This window comes from Petromyzon marinus, chromosome 50 (assembly GCF_048934315.1).
Source record: "Petromyzon marinus isolate PM22_M1 ecotype Great Lakes invasive population chromosome 50, UKy_Petmar_22M1.pri1.0, whole genome shotgun sequence".
Taxonomy (NCBI): Eukaryota; Metazoa; Chordata; class Hyperoartia; order Petromyzontiformes; family Petromyzontidae; genus Petromyzon; species Petromyzon marinus.
The window spans coordinates 12,593,299-12,611,380 of record NC_133716.1 but is presented as its reverse complement, the minus strand read 5'-3'; the positions used below and the strand labels follow the sequence as shown (position 1 = coordinate 12,611,380).

The 18,082-nt window shown below is 41.4% G+C and overlaps 1 protein-coding gene across 5 annotated transcripts in view; it reads right to left on the bottom strand.

Annotated features, from left to right (window-relative positions):
- LOC116953241 (paraspeckle component 1-like) overlaps window positions 1–18,082 on the bottom strand; it is a 94,205-nt gene that overhangs the window by 51,213 nt on the left and 24,910 nt on the right. For 2 of the 5 annotated variants that reach the window (XM_076074876.1, XM_032973236.2), the window contains exons 8-9: window positions 15,734–15,894; window positions 10,255–11,339 (exon numbers count right to left, since the gene is read on the bottom strand). The exons of 2 other annotated variants lie outside the window; for them this stretch is intronic. In XM_076074876.1, coding sequence (XP_075930991.1) covers window positions 11,154–11,339; window positions 15,734–15,894 — 347 coding nt within the window. In that variant the 3' untranslated portion in view covers window positions 10,255–11,153. Of the gene's footprint in view, window positions 1–10,254; window positions 11,340–15,733; window positions 15,895–18,082 lie in introns of those variants that run through there. One more of the 5 variants, XR_012947209.1, reaches the window with a different exon arrangement.

Here is an 18,082-nt window from a genome sequence, read left to right as displayed (position 1 = left end):
AATATTACAGCTTCCATCCTAGGATTGGCAAATAAGCTAGTTATTAAATTGACTTAAAGCTTTCGTAAATGCAGGAATACATTCTATAGGTCTTTCGGTAAAGCAACGCTGACAGAAAAATAACTAAATATAGAAAAATAACCCCCTCTCACCTGAAGACGATTGCTTGTGTTGCGATCGAAACGTCGTGATATTTTTATTTTTAAATCGACGCAGCTTTACCGAAAGACCCATAGAATATTTAATATATGGTATGGATTTCAATGCTTACCTGCAAAACCTTGGTTAAACTTGACTTGAGAAAATGCTGCTCTTATACTTTGGCAATTGGTTATGTAATGATCATTCAACTAATTAGAAATAATCGAATGTAGGCGTTTTGAAAAGTAGACTTATTAAGTTTGTAACGTACTTTAAACTTTTCTTTCATTGCTAAATTAAACACATTTTACATGTGGCAAGATGATTTGTATACCTCAAATGTGATATAACCATGAGTTGTGCGGGGTGTAGTGTTAACAGGCTACAAGGACAACACCTTTCTTGATAAATTGGTTCTTGAAGTTCTAATCTTCTATGGTTTTGATACAAAAGGCCATTCCATGTAGTCACACATTACAACAGAACCTTATTTACTCTTGGACACTTTCATACACCAGGTGTTTAGTTTGTCCAAAGCACTGGACACGTGGGCTTGCCCCGTGCGTGGTGCAGAATCCAGCCTGCCAGCAGCTGAATAACTCGCTCTGGGTACACCACAGTGATGCATGCATGCTCCACAGAAGCGGTGCCGTGTCTGCACATTTAACCGGAAGACCTCTGGCAGGAATGCACATGCACAAAGGCCACCCTCCAACCGATGTAAAACAAAAAGGGACAAACTGAGCACCAGAAATTACATTCTCTCTCATGATCCCCACTTTGATCAATGACATTTCAAACTATCCTCCCATGCTGTTCGCTGGGTATGGCGGCTTGGGTCCACGATCCAGCACTATGGAGCAAAAGGGTCGGTAGATAACAGATTTGCAAAAACTCACAAAACACACCCAAGCTGTGTGGCCAGAGACGGCAAGACAAAAATTGTATTGAGCCCATGTTTAAGGTTCTTTGAGTTATCCCTTCGCATGCTCACATACACACGGGTTTCCTCCTGCTATTCTGATTTCCTTCAACATGCAAAAAAAATCTTAGTGAAGTTGGCCAATCATCGCTATACAAGACACTTCTTGATAACGTCTTGCGATTCAGCATGTTTTTACTTGAGGCAGAAACCTACATAAAAATACACATTCATTGGAGCATGGGTTTGTGTTCATCTTTAGTGGAAACCCTGACAAAGTGCTGCAAATCCTACTACAGCTGGGGCCAGCATCTCCTTCATACAACCAGTCCACTTTACACAAAAAGCACCACATTGCATTGATCCTGGCAGACTTAGACTCGATCTTTGTGATTGGGCACTCCAGCCATTACACTGCAAAATGTGTGAATGCTGCTGGGGTGCTCGGGAGCCAAGAGCAGAGTTGGCACCCCTGAGACACTGGGTCAATATTTTGTTGGTTTCACCTAGTCGTAATGAAACAAGAAGTCTCAAGTAAGCCAAGTTGATGGTGTCAGTTTGGTCACAAATCTGTCAACCCCCCCCCAAAAAAACACATTCCATTTGTTATAAGGGTTTTCCCCTTTTTTCTGGCAACAAAACTGAAACCTTTACAAGGATTCATGTCTGCATTAACCACAATACCTGCAGTCAAAATGCAAACAAAAAAAATACTATAATATATGCATTGTCCTTGAAACTGATTGGTCCACACCAAGGGACAGCTTTCTTTTGAGCCTCGACCCAATTGGTGCTCGACCAGATGACGCCAAAAGGCGTAAGATGATTCCATTTGTTTTTCACATCACTTGGGTTTATTCTAGGTGTGAGAATTAAAAAAATCTCTATTAGAAATGTCATATGCTTGTTGCAGGTCATACAAGAGACATGAGCCTACAGTGCAGTTCGAGGTCGGTTGAAATAACTCGAGCTCTGAAATTGCTTCAGGGGGGCCATTCGACTGGATGTGATGGTCATGAGCTGCTAATGCAATTCCTCATGATGGTAAGAACACAATTGAAATAAAAGAGGAAAGCAACATTCTTATTCAAAATAATTACTCGAGTGTAGATAAAGAGGGCTACTTAAGTTAAATAAAAACATAACACAAATTTGTGTCTTGCACTCCAATGACAGTTGAATTGGGTAAACTCTAAATCAGCTGCAACCATTGTCTCTGCCAATTCATGTGACGAGTGCGAACTTCAAGTCGATCCACTGAGAATCACCATCACGCGCCACTGTCAACCACAACCGAATCTCGTGGTTTTAATAACCCTCTAACCCAAGAGGAAACTAGTGTGGAAAATTGAGTACACAGCTCAAGTAAATTTTGTTTAAACTGGTAAAGAACTCGTAATTTGAAAAAGTGGCATGGGAAAGACCAACCAGAATCTATTATGGAAACATGGAAATCGATTTCTGTAAAATAATTTTGGTGAAAAACCTCGTTTTTAAAAGCGCAGCACCAAGGAAACGCCACACGCAGCGTGTACAGTGGGTGTATATTGTGTTATAACTACACCGTTACCACAATATGCTGTGTATCAATATAATAAAAACCCTAACGAGACGGTTGTAGACCACAGTAAACTCACTGAGGATCAAGAACCTTTTCGAGTGGGTCCTGCAAAGTTATATATTTGCAGGAGGGGGGGGGGGCAATGTTGCTACGAGTCATCCCAATTGAGTGATTTGCAGGCGATTTTTCAGCATACATTGTGTGGGGTTTTTTTATTTGTGGAAGGAAACCCATGCAGAATAGAAGACAAACTCCAGACAATAAAGGCATCAAGTCGGGAATTGAACCCAGGGGCTTGTTGCTGTGAGGCACAGGTGATCCCACCTCACCACCGTGCCAAACTGCAATAACTAAGACAATAAATGTAATGTAAGGCCGAGAACAAAATTATTAACTTCATTCTGTACGATGTGTATAGAGCGCCTTCGCCTCCACAGCAGGTCTCAAGGCACTGACAGTGCTGCTTTGCCTGGAGTCGGGACGATTTAGCCACCTGAATCAAAACTTTCCAGTGATTTTTGGGGCTTGTATGAATAATGGCTTGCTGCCAAATTCTTGCTCGGCCAGCAAGCCACGGCCGATGTCGAAAAACATTCCCCAAACCCCGCTCATTACTACCTGTGCCATGGCACACGTGGCAACAACAGGGAGACATTTTACTTAATTACTTGAATTAACCGATTAGTCCGGTAATTTAACTCATGAAAGTATAGATATATCTTTGGGTCTTTCGGTAAAGTCACTTAGATAGGTTTGAACCTATCTACGTGCCTTTACCAAAAGCTTAAAGTCAAGATTTAAGGACAGATATGTTAAGGTTAATTTCTCTTGCTTTAGTTACTTTTATTCTCCACAATGATTGCTTTGTATTACACATTGGAGTTTTGCATCATCGAACTAGGACTCATATTTAAGAGGGTTCATGCCTATAAACTGTAAACATCTGACAGTTCAATAACATTGATTCATGTAAGTCCGACTGGTGATAAGACGCTGGATGTCAATACTGGTCAGGAATTTGCTTGCGTTGAACCAATGCTGCTGATATGCAGTCCCAGAAGGCCGTGTCACCAATAGAATACTTTTTATGTGGATGGTGAAATGCAAGAGGCAAAATGGCGCTATTTTGGCAATTGGTAGATATTCCAGCTAAAGCTGACACTGAAATTTCACACACAGCTAACAAATGTTTATTCAGTGGATCCCAAGAATTTGAATGGGATGACAATCTGCGTGGGAGAGCTATGTGAAATGTTATTTCACAAAGGGACGGAACGTAATTCTTGGGCAGGGTCCTGCTGTGTGCACCTACTATAGGGGTGTTCAGAGATATGCAAGGTGCCTACTCAATCATTAAGGGCTCGGGATTCTCTGCATGGGAGCGGACCATACTCAGGGGAGAATGCGCTTACGGAAAACGTCATGTCCACAATCCATCAACAACAACCTCCACTAATTCTTTATTGCTTCTGTTCTCAAGTAGTATTCTTACGTGAATTTTTCCATTGAAGCCCAGGTTTTGTGATGCCAACACTGTTTCTACAAGCAAGTGTAATATAAAAAACAATAAATAAGCAAACAATGCCTTTACACTTATCGGTACTTCAACATTAAAATGTTTTTTCCATAATTTCACCAGCGCTGGTTCAACAGAAGCAAATTCCAGACCAGTTTCAACATTCAGTGTCTAATCAGCACTCAGACTTGCTTGATCTTTATTTAACTACAAAATGTGTATCGGCAAGGACCCTCCGATAGATATGGGTCCTACAAAGATCTGAGACACACTGCTTATTGTTATTGTTACACCAATGATTGTACAAAACGGTTGGCCATTTAACACGTAGCAGGCTTTCGCGAACAATATTATCCAGAGGTTGTTGGGGTTAGATCGCGAAATAAATAACCCGCCACCACCCGAAACAGCCAATTAATAAGGTTTATGTAAACAAAACGTGCCAATTCGTTACTAGTACTGCACACCGATGTGTTGGAGTAATTATGAAATCACATTTACAAACTGTAAAAGTTGTAGGTTTACTCTCCACCATTGTGCTGTTCTAGTAACGAATTGGCACGTTTTGTGTATGACACAAACCTTATCAATTGGCTTTTTCGGGTGGTGGCGGGTTTAACACCACATTGATATTTACGCGATCTAACCCAATAACCTCTATTATGGACAGTTGACCATGGCCGAAGTCATTGGTGAATGAATTCTATTCACCTCAACAATGCAGAGAGAAGCCTGTCGCAGCAGGGATGGGTGGGAGTCCAGTGGGCTGTAACACCGATCATCAAAAACCAATTTATACCAGGTACACAACCTGTTTTGATATCACTGTCACCACCTATTGGACTCTTCCGGTGTTAACTTGAGAAACCTTACCAGAGCTGGTAATCCAGAGGAAGGGGCAGGCCGATCCCTACACGGCCTACTGGCAGGATCGCTCTCCCTAAGGAGGGCATCCTGAGAAGAGATGGTATCCAACCTGTAATGTCTCACAAACGTGCGAGAGGACTCCCCAGATCACAGCCTTACACGTGATATCCGAAGGGATGTTGGCAGCCCTAGCTCAGGAAGTAGAAATCGGCCTGGTGGAATGGGTTCTCCGGCCGTCTGTGGGGAGCCTCATCAGCCACCTCATAGCAGCAGGTTATATTCGGTCTTATGGCCATTCTGAGATCCACATCTTGCCCACCACGCTGCTCAAACGAAAAGCTGTTGGGACTTACGCAAGTCGGCCATCCTCTGCAGGTAAAACCTAAAATTCCTCGCCACATGAAGAGTACAATGCTGTGGGATGTAAATGGCGGCACTGGGTAGTCGGCAGGTGCAACTCTTATTGCATGTGGAAAGTCCAGTAGGCAGACACCGATATCAGAAATTCTGGACTGGTTTGACAGCGACTCAAAAGAAGTCAGGCTTGCTCCCTTTTGAATTGCAAAATGTTCAGTCAAGTACCCTCTTAGTGTTGAACTTCTTTCACACCATACACAGCCAAGCGTACTAATCGGAGGTGCAGCAGAAGGACAATAAACTAAACACAATGCAGTTCAAAAGAAATGTTCTTGATCTAGATTTAATAGTGTATAGCTCCAGTGGTTTCCTAATATCGGAAAGAGCGTTCCAGACGGCCGCAGAAGCGCATCTGAAAGCACGCAGTGACCGTCTTTGTTCAGTGGCTCACCAAAAGCCGCTGCAAGGATGACCGAGTTCGTGTTACGGTTTATGCTCCTTAACGAGACCAGCAAGGTGTTGTGGATCGTTTGTGGCAAGCACTTAGCATAATGAGTGTGACCTGTTAGATATGGATCCGAGAAAGATGTGTATTGTAGGCTGTTTGTTTCTTATATTGACACAAATTATTATTTTGTGCAAACTAAAATTATATTCCTACCTTTCAAACATGCCCTTGTAACTGCATGCAAATATATCATGAAAACATGTTAAATGCTTCTAGAAACATAATTCAGCCAGCAACTCCATCAATGCTTTGAACATTTTGGTTCCTATAACCACTTTTAGGGGTCCATGGCTAATTGTGGTGTCTCAAGTCTTGGATTTGTAGATGGAAGCATTAGATATCTATACCTCCTTCTACTCCCAAAGAGTTAAAGCCAAATTCACTAGTACCATGCACATCCTTACACTCAAATACTCAATGGATCCACCCAGCGATTATCAATAGACTTTTACAGCTCCACTCGTGGTTACTGTAAAAGCAAAATGATAAAACACTGTACAAATTAATTTTCACATTTTCTTTGGAGGCCATGAGACTGGGAAGTGATAATTTCCTTTTTTCGTGAAAACATTTCATTGGGAAAGTCGTCCGATGGCCCAGTATCCACGCAGCCTACACAATCAACACCATCTTCCTATCACATTCGTACAAACACGCGTGAATGAGGTTTTCTGAACATCCCAATAGTAGACTATTACCATAAACGTAGTGGATAAGTCGGAGTCGCTCATAAGTCGACAAAATTTTTCTATTAGCTTTGCTTCGGGTAAGGCTGCCGTTGATCAATTTACACAATGTATTTGATCACGCGAGCATGGTAATTGGATTAGTGGGCACCCTGCATAATGGGCGACATGGGTTGCTGCCAAGATACGTTGGGAGCAACATGGGCATCAGAAGTCAGTGCAGCAAAATCCACTGCTGCACTGTACTTGCATGCTCCTCGATTTTCAAAACTCGCATTGACCAACATGGTGACAAAGCTAGATTTGAAACTTTCGTGACTGCAAGGATGCATACTCTTTGGTTCTATTCGGTAAAGTCACGTAGGTAAAAAATAAAACAAAAATCACGACGTTTCGGCCACAACACAAGTGGCCTTCATCAGGTGAAGGGACCGTGCTGTCACGAAGACAGCGTTGGAATAAATAAAGTCAAGCCATGTCGCGTCCTTTAAACTGTGTGGGAGGAAACCAAACGCTTTGACAAAGGAATTAGCATTAGGTGCTGATAGAACACTTAAAGTGCTGATAGAACACTTAACACGGGGGGGGGGAGGGGAATCTGACAATGCAAACGTTGTCTTGAAGGGAAATAAGCTGCTGTGAAAGTTTGGTATATCACTACTTGGATAAATATACTGTACCATTGAAATTAGTATAATGTTTGGTATGATTTATAACATCTTTCCAATGATTGCTTAATTTGAAACCATCTTCTCGGTTGAAATTGTCTGTGTTTATAAATCTGAATTGCCTCGTGTACAAATCTCTGATGATAACCTGTGGGTTTGCAAAAGACTTGGGTATCGGAGAACACTATATCGTGATCACCCACAGCGTTGTAACAGTGGTCAGCCACGGCAGACCAACACCACCTGACCAGTAAATTAAAACATGTACACCTGGCCCTCAAGAGAAACGGATACTCTGACCGTACCATCCGCCAAGCTGTTTCTCCCTCCATACAGAAACAACCACTTGATACTCCGTTCAAGACCATCACACTACGATATATAGCAGGCGTTACTAGAAAGATCTCCAAAATTCTAAACAAACACAAGATCCTGGTCCGGTTCAACACAGTACACAAAATCCGTGACCTGATCCCATCCGTGAAGGATGTCATTCCGGACTTACAGTACCCCGGGGTTTACAAATTGAGCTGCACTTGTGGTGATTGAGATATCGGGGAGACGAAGCGACATGTCTGACCGAATTCGCGAGTACAAATCAGATTTGAAACACGGCAGAACGAATTCTTCTGCCGTGGCTGACCACTGTTACAACGCTGTGGGTGATGACGATATAGTGTTCTCCCATACCCAGGTCCTTTGCAAACCCACAGGTTATCATCAGAGATTTGTACACGAGGCAATTCAGATTTACAGACACAATTTCAACCGAGATGGTTTCAAATAAAGCAATCATTGGAAAGATGTTCTAAATCATACCTAACATTAAACTAATTTCAATGGTACAGTATATTTATCCAAGTAGTGATATACCAAACTTTAACAGCAGCTTATTTCCCTTCAAGACAACGTTTGCATTGTCAAATTCCCCTCCCCCCCCTGTTAAGTGTTCTATCAGCACTTTATGCTAATTCCTTTGTCAAAGCGTTTGGTTTCCTCCCACACAGCTTAAAGGACGTGACCTGGCTTGACTTTCTTTATTCCAACGCTGTCTTCGTGACAGCACGGTCCCTTCATCTGATGAAGGCCACTTGTGTTGTGGCCGAAGCGTCGTTATTTTTGTTTTATTTTTTACCTACGTGACTTTACCGAATAGAACCAAAGAGTATGGTGACAAAGGGTTGTATACAGATACAACCGTGACTACAAAATACCTCCTTGATGGCAAAGCTACACACAGATGGAATAAACAAAACATGATGCACATATGATTACGTTTTCCACCTGCTGGTGAGAGTGATGGTGATAACTCTGATGGAACAATGGTAAAATTATAAAAAAATATATACTTTCTGGGCTGGTCGTTGTTTTGGAACATCTAATGCTCATCCCACTGTGTCCCAGGGTGTTGCATGAATTCACGTTGTGCCGAGACTGTCACTGTCCGACTGTGCTGAGATGATTGTAGCAATCATCATGTTCATGACAAAATTAGTGTTGATGAAGATGGTGGTTTGGTGATGTGGATAAACTGAGTAAAGCCCACTGAAATATTAGCTCTTTTTCAGAGGCAACCTGGCCACACATGATAGCCCATCGAGGTGGCTTATATCACCATGTAGGAATTTCTAGTAGCCAAATAATCTAAATACACATTTCTAAACATGGAGGGCAAACCGGAGTTATTCGGGGGAAAAAACCACACGACCACAGGGAGAATATGCAACTCAAAATTTAGAGGCGTCAGGGTCGGAATCAAACCCATGACCTCCTGTGTGTAAAGGAGAACTTATTTTGCACCGTATGTAGCCAGCCGTGCTAATACCAGGGGAAGATAACAGCTCGCCACCACGAGGATAGGAGCGACCCCGCAGACCATCGTCTTTGGTAGCAAGAGGTGGCAAATCCAGTCGCCCATTGCCAGTGCTTCGGCATACTTGAATCACTGAGAAGTTCACTGCTGGTAAAAACATGTTTTTGTCCATCGTCTATGCCACTTTCCACTGAATGCTAGTTAAGAGCTATTATGGTTGCTGGTTAGTCCTAACTATCCAACAGTGGACAGTAGGAAAAAAACTATTTTTACCAATGTATAAAACCTTACTTGAACTTAGCAGCTCGGATGAGTAAAATGCATGGGTAAACATAGTAGGATCTGTGCCTAATCGGATAAGTTTCCAATGTATATTATTCTTCTACTGTGCATTAAACAGGTTATAAGGCTGCTCTTGGTAACTGTTTGGGGAATGCCCATAAGCACTCACTTTCACTCACGTTAAAATGTGTCCCGTAACACCGGAGCAGGAGAAAAATTTGAGTTGGCCCTTGATAAAATCAAAGCATTTGCTCACCAAGAAATTGTATGCGCGGCTCAGCTGAACTTATCAGTTCCAAACAATTTGCAAGTAACAACTTAATTTCAATTGCTGATCGGTGCTTTTTTTAAGCATCAGATACTCTTGAGGGTTTTCTCTAAATAAAATTATGCTTATTTTGATACTGAATTTTCCAGTTAAATGTTTTAATGTACAAATCTGCAGCGCTCAGAGTAATTTCAACAAATAAGAAATGAAATGCGAGCTATTAAATTTTACATAACACACAAATGTTTTAACTTTGAATGAAGATTCTCAAATGCCCATGCTGTCCCAAGTACACCATCTCATACCCATTATTCACTCATTTCCATCTTTTATCCCCTTTTCCTTCTTCAGTATCTGCCGATTTTAGTAGATGCTTTCCCAATATAAATACCGAATTGAATCGAAGGACATAACATTTAGGGAGCTTCTCCACTGGTCCTACATTCCAAGAGTTGTGGACCCCTGACTGAAGTCTTCCATCTACCCATCTAGTGATAAGCCCACACTGGCTCCATGTCCTGAACCCATGCATGCTATGGTTAGGCAGGAACACCTCTAAAGCATTTAAACAGTTTAAGAAAATGTGAACCCCCATAAGTTAGGCACACTTTCTCAAAGCCTTTCTTGACATCAAGATACACGCGATTTAATCAAACACAACTTAGTTAAGATAGAAAAAAGAATGTTTAATGATAACCTGAAAAATTACTTAACGTACATTCTACACACATTTGCCAAAAAAACACCATCTAGAGTATTTATTTTATCAAACTACCAAAAAAATTGAAGGGAAAAGACGGACGAAATTCAAACCACTGATGATCAATATTAAGCAGGTCTTCCAACACTAAAACACCGCTCATTTTCAAAAGCAATAAAACGCAGATTTCCATATATGCGCGAAGACTACGTTATTTTCCGATTGTTTGGCATAGAATGGAGCTTGCAAATTAGATGGAAAGGAGATATAGGATGAGGGGTTGAGCAATGGAACACCAACACCAAAGTCCAAATAATGCAGTTATACAGCGGAACTCACAAAGTGGATTTTTAACTTGATACGATCAAAATGCATATATTTTTTTCATCACGTTCCTACGTTGGGGCTTGATTTTTTCACATTGGTTTCTGTGGAGTGTGGTTTTTATGCTTCTATCTGGACTTCAGTGGTGTGCACCATCCCTCTAGGCTCTAGTTCAGACTGCCACAAAGATAACTGTTATCTACGTACGATCTTGTAACATATTTAGTTTTTCAAAGTAAACGCCAATGTACATTGATAAAAAAATTTAACCCCTCGTGTTTGCTTGACTTATAAAAGTCATGGTCTACCGTTAAAACAAACCCAACTTTTTTTAAAGTCCCATTTAAGGAGAGAAAAGGCATGGCCTATTTACCAGAAGATGAAACAGGCTTTGTTTTTAATTACTTCGACATTTTCAAACACCAGCTCAGCTTCTGCAAGAGGTCACGTGTTTCGGTCGAGTTAGACACTAAAAGGACCAGGAGTGGGGCTTTTGAGAGTTGTTTGAAAGGCAGCTGTGGGGCACCAGGGCCCAGCTGTCTAGTAGCGGCGCCGCTTGTTAGGACCTTCATAGTCGCCTCCTCCGTACGAGGAGTAGGCGTTGGCCTCACCCGTGGCCATGAAGGCCCTGTTGCCGGCTGTGCCACGGTTCCCAATGCCAGCCCCCTGCTGCTGCTGTTGCTGCTGTTGCTGCTGTTGCTGCTGCTGCCCATAACGATCAGCATACTGCTGGCCGGCATGGCAACAGGTTTGCATGGTTGTCGCGTTTAGGGGACAGCGAAAGGGGAAAAATTTTATGATCAAATTCGAGATGTTGCGTTTGGTAGGAAATTATAGTTGCAAGCAATTAAGCAATGTAGTGGTGACATTAAATAGTTTCCAGGACCCCAGGATAACCCACCCCCAAATTTTGAATGTCAGATATATCCACAATATAAATTAAAAAAAAATCAATTTATCATCGTAGTCGATACGTTTGTAGGTAGGTTTACAACAATAGTTAAATGTTGAAAATATTAAACAAAAATGATAGTTAAGGTAGTCCCGACAAGTTTCATAGTTGATGTATAAATGTTCGTATTTCATCGTGAAATACACAATATCGTTCATAAATTGCAACGGAGCAATTTAGTTCAAATGAAATGTTCAGTGAGGGTCGGATGTCCGTACGAGTGTGTGCGTGATAAAGCACACACATTCAGCCGTTACACCGCCAGTCCAGTGGTACCGGGCAGGAGAGGGGAGAGAAACAGGCGTACACAATACACACCGTTAGACTGCAGCACCCAGAACCACCTGCCACTAGTGAACAAAAATAAAACAACGCTTCACATGTTAACAGGAGGGGGTTAAAGCAATGTACTGTCCAAAATTAGGACTTTTGGGCAGCACTAAAGTAAAAAAAATATATAAAACGCAAATTTATTTTGAATAAGGCTCAAGTGAAGTGGAACATCAGTAGCCGTAATTGTTTATAGTTGTATGAACCGTACGGTTTGGGGGCGTATCAATACCACTCAACAGCCAAAGTAACCCAAGAAAACCCAAGACGTGCCCAACTGTTTATAATGAAGACCTGAGCTGTCCGCTCTTCCAAATTTACATACACCATGACACGTCTGCTACTAGAGAAATAAATACGTATGATACCGTGTTTTATTACTACTCCATGTAAGCATGCAGTATGTACGTTTGAAATGTATTTTCTCGGCATGTTGTATACACGAAACGTTCGTGCCAGAGCCGTTTCCAGCGCTCGTACAGGAATAAGCAATGTAAGGCAGCAGCTAAATAATTAACAGCAACCAAATGCAAAAATGTTTTACATACTTAAAACTTCACAAGGAAAAAGTCCAAAAATCTGTTCATCGTACGACTGGGACTCTCATATGAAATGGATTCCAATTTCAACCAGATACCCAAAGACGTTAAATGTAAATTCAAAGTAAATATACTGTCAGTTTGTTCAAATGGTAAAACGCTGTGTCATTTTTAATATCAAGTTGAAAGGTCTTCAGTAACAAAACCCAGAATATCATGGTACTTTGAGCACAAAGCATGATGTACACACCACTGCAAACAGCATGGGATAATCTAATTGAGCACAGCCAACCCTCACTAAACAGCCATCACAGTACAATCCATGGAATATGCAACTCCTTTAGACTTGTCATTGTATATGCACTTGCTCATTGTACAGCTCACATACCATTTCCCTGCACATGGACAGTGGTGATTACCAATATACAATGAAATAATCCACCTTTTTTACATAAAGAAACTGCATTAAAACAAGGCAGAAAATTAATCAAGTCAGCCTCGGACTTTTCTCCCAGTTGTGACATTTCACAATAAGCACTGAGCAATTAATGCTTTTACTGAAATGTAAGGATCCTAAATGTTATTTAACTCTTGGGAGTTTGTATTTAACCGAAAAAAACTCGTTTATAAAGCATTGTTGTGACTTTGAGCCATTATCATTTGGAATCATAAAAATTCCAGTTTCACTATTGAGTCTCAAAAACTTCAGTGATGCCTATCCTGTACGTGCATCACATTAAATGCAAAGGTTAATACTACATAACACAACGTATTAATTACTAACATTCCAATCCAGAGTTTCACAATCTGTAGGTGAGGTGACCACAGGCTGGTGCTGTAATTTAGCAGGGGGAGGGAGGTCATGATTCGGATCAACTATAGTGACCCAACGCTCCAGAACCCTGTGCTAATCACCATTCCTAGTCATTAAAATTGATCATTTTCCAGCTAAGAATTTAGGCAACCGCGTGAGAGAGCTCTAAATCCCCGAATGTAGGAGCACGAATTGAATTGCAGTAAAACCAATGACATGAGATGGTGCCATGTGAATAACAGGCACAGACCACAGATTCATATTTAATTCGTGGGAAGGAATATATTTAATAATTCAGCCGCTTTGTTACATTGGTGCAAGGAAAAATTCATTCAAAATTATTTAAGGCTTAAAATTACAATATTTTACGGACAGAAGGCCATGTGGCTTAATGACCAATGATTGAAGTTCAGATCTCAGAATTTTAGAAAAAAAACATTGGTGCGTCCCCGCACCAGGGCACTTAGGGTGGTGCGCCCCCTACTGTAGCTCAAAAGGTCAAGGGATTTTAGAAGCGGTAAAATATCGACCACCCTCAGGGGCAGCTCTCTACCACACTTGGTTACATTGCTCCAAGAGCGCTCAATGGACACGATCATGACGAGACCCGTAGCACAATCTGAGAAAATATATGCATGCCGTAATTATATTCGGACATTTAAAACATTTAACTTTATTAACTGAATATTGGCTGTGTCATGGATGTCACCATCTCGTGTCAACCCCAGTTTTACACACAGATAGCAAGCTGCACGTGGTGACGAGTCTCCCTCTTGGGTCCCCAGAATTCTTAAAAGATAAATTAAATGTCAAGTTATCCATGTTAAAGTTCCGAAGTTGAGAATCCATTGCATCAATTTGAGGAAAAATATCACCTTCAGGTTGGCTGTGGGACCTCCATATACTTAAATGTATATTGCACCGATGATTTGGACATGCAAATATCATCACACGCTAATAAAGATAAATGTAATTGGCTCTCAGATACAAATGGGATCCCTCAATCCTAAAAAGGCTGTTTTGCCAAAATAATGCACATTTCCCTAATCAAGTATGTATGGCTGTTCCAAAGCAAATCAATGTCAAATTAAGCCTCATTTTCTCCAGAAACAAAATTGAATATTCCACAAAGAAATGAAGTTAACCATGTTTTGTACAAAGTTAAACGGTACTGTACAGTTTAAATAATATTGAGTTATCTACTGTCGACCACCATCTACACTTTAGACTGGAGAAACCTTACATTTCCTGTAATGCAATCGATTAATTGCAAGGAACCAATCTGCCTGTTAATAACATGCCAGCTTTAGTTACATAGTACCAAGTCAAAATGAAAAAGGTGCACAGGAAATGCATTGTTTACTCTGTATTATTTTAACTAGTGATGATTAAAAACGCATTAAGGATTTAGTCAGTCACAATTGAGTTGCATAACATTTATGGTTTCAGATTGAGGCAGCAAATTGGGCACACCGTTTTGAGGTTTGTGACCGCACATAAGACATTTTCACAAAGGCACGGTGAATGTTGACCACATTGGTAGATGGTGGTGTTGTTCCCAAAGAAATATGCTGTCACAGCAAAGCAGAGGAATTGCCTATAAAGCATAAAGTGTTTTTTTGCAGGACAAATTAATGAGACACACTGGGGGGCAAAGACCTATGATCCAATTTCATGGTTGTTGACAGCTGTGTGTACTCTTCTTCAGCAGTATACATGTAAAAAAATACGTGAAGTCAAAAATGGGCAAAGAAGCTTAACATACCTAAACACTTGATAAAAAAAGAAACAGCCTTAATATTATCCAAAAAATAAGAAGTCTGCAATAATCAAGAGCTTACATTGAGATGGTGGCTTTACAGAATGTTTTTACAAGTCAAATTTGATCGTGTTGCAAAAAAGCCCAAAGACTGCACATTTCGAAACTACCGTCAACCCATCGGCATCATATTCAGCCAGATGCTTGACTCCTGCTCATCCAATCTAGCTGAACCCACACTCATCTGGTTACGTTAACGAGTATACAGTCACATGGACCAGATACATGCCCGGAGGATCCTCCATTCTCCACCCAACAATAGGTTTGTACTGTGATGGCTGAATTCCAACTGCTCCCCGTTTCTTTCACCACTGCTTCATTCTCAAATGTGATAAAACACACGCCGAGTAGGATGCCGAGTACGATTCCGACGTGTACATTGAAGGACGTCGTCACACACGTCATTTTGCAGCATATTTCAGCTGTGGTGAATTCAAGTGAACTTAAAAAAAATGATTTTTAGATTACGTGCTGGTGTTTAAATATCCACGGTGAATGTATATCTGGAACACTGCAGTATTCTTTTAAGTGTCAATCTTCAGCATGTATTATTGTAGGATATGCAATGGCACCTCAACAGGTAATAGTGAATACACATTGCAGTGCATCTTCCGTAGTTTATGCAGTGTGTGCAAAGTGCTGGTGTGCATGCAATGAATACATTACCGTTGCCATGCCGTTGTTGGCCGAGCCCATCATGGGGCTGCCCATCCCTCCGGTCGCTCCTGCCCCCGCCTGGCCCATACTTGCCCCAGCCTGCTGCTGGTAATTCATGCCGAGCATGGCGTTTTGGCCCTGGTTGCCCGTCACAGCCTGCCCATACCCATCTAGACGACACACCGAACACCACACGATGCACACTCCAAAACACCCCGCACACCCTTCCCCCGACGCTGCGCAGCGTTAAGGAGGACGGATCGGTTCACGTGGATGCTCACGCTCACGATATGGGCATCGAAATTGTGCGTGCAAGAATAGATTCAGACGTGATGCAAATTATAAGCGAATAGTATGCAAATGTTACATTTAAGCCAATGAAATAATTGCAAAAACAAAACACAACAATCGGTCAACAATACAAATGAGATGGTAAAAATAAGGCTATAAATGTAATTCTTGAATTGACCCTGAATATTAACAAATCAATTAATCTCGGTGGGAGTGATGCCTAGGCACGAGTGATTCCTGTGTTATTGGCCAAGCAGGGAGACCTATGCATTTCCTGGAAAACAAAATGAACTGAGAAAAACACCACAGGTTTTAAATGTACATTAAATGGTGGTTACTTTTACATTGCATTAATCTAGTCCATTGTCACTATTTTCCAATATTAATCAATATTCCTGTCCACGTATTGCACGCGCCACAATTAACCAAATTTTTTCAAAATAAATAAAACACTTAAATACTCTTTAAAACGTAGAGTTCACGGGCTTTATATAACTGAAATGGACTAGTGTAAATGTATTGAAGTACAGGCAGTCCCCGAGAAACGAACGTCCGATTTACGGACATCCTCACTTAGGATCGAACCGCCATAAGACATTATTATTTGTAACCACTGGACTTGTGAACGTTCGGACGTACTCACAAACCGCGGAACTATAGACGTGTATTCTCTATGCTGGACGAAATGCTGTGCGGTGCTTATCGCCACTTGTGGATCTGATCCAGCAGTGAAAATGTCACATTAACATGACAGTGGCTAATCGAACCATGAGATGACCCACTGTTGATTTACCCGAGTGATAGCGATTTCATCCACCATGTACCGATTGGCCAATTAGACCCCTCAAGGATTTGAACAAAAAAACCCTTCACAACGCAAGTAGAGCATAAAGAGAATGTCTGCATATGGGCACTTGAGCGTTTCTCAAAGCTCATCGATTCAAAAATTGTCCCCATCTTGCCAGTCTTGGTTTGACTCAGAATTATGGTCGTCATGGCGCAAGGTGAATCCCCAAGTGCGAAATGTACAATCACACAATGACATGAAGCTAATCTAAAACAATGACCATTTCGTACGATTCATCTGTCGCCAAACTGCAACTATTGTTTATTTGCATAGATTTAACTTCACTTTGAGCTTCATGTGGCAGACCTAGTGTTCTAGATTTAAAGCTTTCGTGACTGCAAGGATCCATACTCTTTGGTTCTATTGGGTAAAGTCACGTAGGTAAAAAAATAAAACAAAAATCACGACGTTTTGGCCACAACACAAGCGGCCTTCATCAGGTGAAGGGACGAGACTGTCTGGAGGACAACTCCAGCGCTGTCCTCCAGACAGTCTCGTCCCTTCACCTGATGGCCGCTTGTGTTGTGGCCGAAACGTCGTGATTTGTTATTTTATTTTTTTACCTACGTGACTTTACCCAATAGAACCATAGAGTATAGACCTAGTGTTGCTGCTGCTCTGCTCTACCCAGTCTCATATTGGGTCTCATGACCCTTGACTGCTTGGTTCTATAAACCTCTCCGCCTTATTTTGGCCCCTTGGTGATACCGATCCCATCACACAGTCCCATCAGCACGAGTCACTCTTTAGATTTTCTGAACCGCGGTGCTCGGGATAGTTATTGAGCACATTTGCCAGTGAATCAGAATCTTTATTTAATAGTGGAGGAATCCGATAAGCTATGAAGCTATGTCCAGTAGAGGCGGGTGAGCAAATTAGTGAGAGGGCCCAGTGCATCTAAATGCAACCCTTTCAGAAAGCACAACTAAGAATCAGTATTTTTAGACTGGAAGAATCCGATGAGCTATGAAGCTGTTTTTTTTAACAGATGTCCAGGATAACATGAATACAAGCAACTGCTCATATCCATAAGCAGATTTGTGCCAATAGTGTAAATTCCACACCAAATAAATGTTTGACTTTGCATTTGTGCCATTTCTTAGATGTGGGTGCCAACTGAAAACCTTTTTGTGGGCATTTAGTTGACATGAGAGCTGATGGCTGCATGAAGTGGTAAAGTCAAAGCCACCACAGTTTTAAGAATGACTGATTCGAATCAT